The 3,523-nt window shown below is 44.6% G+C and overlaps 1 protein-coding gene across 1 annotated transcript; it reads right to left on the reverse strand.

Annotated features, from left to right (window-relative positions):
• Positions 1–256: 256 nt before the first annotated feature.
• Positions 257–2,479, reverse strand: LOC126278806 (uncharacterized). Its single transcript, XM_049979079.1, has one exon. The coding sequence runs from the start codon at positions 2,477–2,479 to the stop codon at positions 257–259; it is 2,223 nt and encodes a 740-aa protein (XP_049835036.1).
• Positions 2,480–3,523: the final 1,044 nt, after the last annotated feature.

Genomic DNA, 3,523 nt, shown 5'->3' on the forward strand with positions numbered 1-3,523 from the left:
TGAAACGTACTTTCAACTCGGCAACTATTACTGTTGCAGATGTACACTAAAAAATAAGAGAAAAATTGGTGAAATACGTAAAATTTATTTTTTTGATTTAAATAAACCAAGGATAGATAATGAAAATTGAAAACTGAATAAACACAAACAACATTAAATGAACGCAAAAAAACGAAACACAGAACTCAAAACGAAACCAAACACAAATAGAACAAAATCTGAACACAAACAAGAACTTTAGGAACAAACATTTTTTTCAGTGGGTAATAGCGGCACCCAAGAGTTGGCTACAAAGACTTCCAGCTGCCCGCTCCTCCACCTCTACACGGACTTCTTCCATCTTGGCAGCGCACCTGAGGCTCTCTGCTGCGTTCTCCTCTAGATATCTAGGGGCTTGTTCCGCGTTGGCAACATTCACGAGACCCTTAGCTGCCCCTTCCTCCTCATCTCCGCATTCTGATTCAATCTTTGCAGCATCCAAGAGACCATCACCTGCCCCTTCCTCAATCTCTCCAGACATTTCGCCCATCTTGGCAGCACCCATCAGACACCTGGCTGCCTCCTCCTCTATATCCTTATAGGCTTGTTCCATCTTTTCAGCATTCACAAGTCCCTTAGCTGCCTCTTCCTCCTTCTCTACACACACTGGATCATTCTCTCGAGCATCTATGAGACCATCATCTGCCCCTTCCTCAATCTCTCCAGACATTTCGCCCATCTTGGCAGCACCCGTCAGACTCTCGGCTGCCTCCTCTATACCTTGATAGGCTTGTTCCATCTTTCCAGCATTCACAAGGCCCTTAGCTGCATCTTCCTCCTCCTCTACACATACTGGATCAATCTCTCCAACATCCACGAGACCATCATCTGCCCCTTCCTCAATCTCTCCAGACACTTCGCCCATCTTGGCAGTACCCATCAGACTCTCGGCTGCCTCCTCCTCTGTATCTTGATGGGCTTGTTCCATCTTTTCAGCATTCACAAGGCCCTTAGCTGCCTCTTCCTCCTCCTCAACACATACTGGGTCAATCTCACCAGCATCCATGAGACCATCATCTGCCCCTTCCTCAATCTCTGCAGACACTTCGCCCATCTTGGCAGCACCCATCAGACACTTGGCTGCCTCCTCCTCTATATCTTTATAGGCTTGTTCCATCTTTTCAGCATTCACAAGACCCTTAGCTGCCTCTTCCTCCTTCTCTACACATACTGGATCATTCTCTCCAGCATCTATGAGACCATCATCTGCCCCTTCCTCAATCTCTCCAGACATTTCGCCCATCTTGGCAGCACCCATCAGACTCTCGGCTGCCTCCTCCTCTATATCTTGATAGGCTTGTTCCATCTTTCCAGCATTCACAAGGCCCTTAGCTGCCTCTTCCTCCTCCTCTACACATACTGGATCAATCTCTCCAGCATCCACGAGACCATCATCTGCCCCTTCCTCAATCTCTCCAGACACTTTGCCCATCTTGGCAGTACCCATCAGACTCTCGGCTGCCTCCTCCTCTATATCTTGAAAGGCTTGTTCCATCTTTCCAGCATTCACAAGGCCCTTAGCTGCCTCTTCCTCCTCCTCTACACATACTGGGTCAATCTCTCCACCATCCATGAGACAATCATCTGCCCCTTCCTCAATCCCTCCAGACACTTTATCCATCTTTGCAGCACCCATCAGACTTTTGGCTTTGTCCTCCTCTATATCTTGATAGGCTTGTTCCATCTTTCCAGCATTGACAAGGCCCTTAGCTGCCTCTTCCTCCTCCTCTATATATACTGCGTCAATCTCTCCACCTTCCATGAGACCATCATCTGCCCCTTCCTCAATCTCTCCAGACACTTTATCCATCTTGGCCGCACCCATCAGACTCTCGGCTGCCTCCTCCTCTATATCTTGATAGGCTTTTTCCATATTTTCAGCATTCACAAGGCCCTTAGCTGCCTCTTCCTCCTCATCTACACATACTGTGTCAATCTCTCCAGCATCCATGAGACGATCATCTGCCCCTTCCTCAATCTCTCCAGACACTTTATCCATCTTGGCAGCACCCATCAGACTCTCGGCTGGCTCCTCCTCTATATCTTGATAGGCTTTTTCCATCTTTTCAGCATTCACAAGGCCCTTAGCTGCCTCTTCCTCCTCATCTACACATACTGTGTCAATCTCTCCAGTATCCTTGAGACCATCATCTGCCCATTCCTCAATCTCTCCAGACACTTCGCCCATCTTGGACGGACCGATCAGACTCTCGGCTGCCTCCTCCTCTAAATCCTGACAGGCTTCTTCCATCTTCGCAGCGTTCATGAGACCCTTAGCTGCCCCTTCATCCTCATCTCCACATACTGTATCAATGTTAGCGGCATCCACATGAATCTCATATGCCCCTTTCTCAATCTCCCCAGACACTTTGCCCAACTTGGCAGCACCCATGAGACTTTCGGCTGCTTCATCCTCCAAATCTTGACAGGCCTGCACCATCTTGACAGCACCGACGACGCACTCAGCTATTATCTCCTCCTCTTGATCCATCTTGGCACCATCCACCTAGGCAACCAAGATAGTGTTAGGTGCTTGGTTAAACAAGAAACAACATTATGCTCTAGAACTAACATTATGAAATAAGAATGCGTAAGAAACAACATTATACTCTAGAATTTACATTATGAAATAATAATGGGTAAGAGTTTTCAGACATTGCGGTGAACAAAAGGTTTATATGTATCATCACAGTTTTATGTTACATTTGAAAGAACTTCAATATTTGAATAGTAGAGATAATGTTTAACAGGGAGTAAGCTATTGGAATATTATTAAAGCTTGGCATTAGAAGCTGATGACTGTGTATGGTATGAAAAAGAGGGTGTTCCATTATCACCGACTGCACAGATACTAGCAGCATGTCTATAACTAAAAAGTTTTGGGCCTACGGAAGAACGGGCTCTGGCCAATGACGTCATAATTTACCAGAGATGATTTAGTACACAGATTTAACAGCTGAGACAAGTGTTTATAAACTAAGAGATGCAGGAGAGAAAAACAGGTTGTAGACATATTTAACGTCCAGTAATATTTCTCCCCTAATCTTAAGGATATCGCTTGTTTGAGTCCTAGTGTTCTGTAAAAAGTAAACGGAAAAAAAGACAGGAGTAGTGGTAGTGTAGAATACCTCAGTTGACATATATATGAGTTGTATCTCGAAATCTTCTATTTAGTATATAGGTCAACTGAAGAATAAGATACTAGTGATAACGAAAACGAGGAAATCTACTTACGTAACATTGGCAACCTGTTGAGCTATCTATGTCAACTGAAGTGTGATATACAACTTATTTTTGGCTTCGATACTAACAGTATAGACTGAAATTTATCACAAGCTTCCTATCGACGACAAGAAAACCAATAACAGTGACATTTGTATCCCGTTCTTCCGTTGAGCTATGTAGGTGAACTGAGGCCCTTAGCTGATACTAATTAGTATTAGCGAATGGGAAATAACGGAATTTATAACATGTGTATTCTGAA

This window comes from Schistocerca gregaria, chromosome 6, assembly GCF_023897955.1.
Source record: "Schistocerca gregaria isolate iqSchGreg1 chromosome 6, iqSchGreg1.2, whole genome shotgun sequence".
NCBI lineage: Eukaryota > Metazoa > Arthropoda > Insecta > Orthoptera > Acrididae > Schistocerca > Schistocerca gregaria.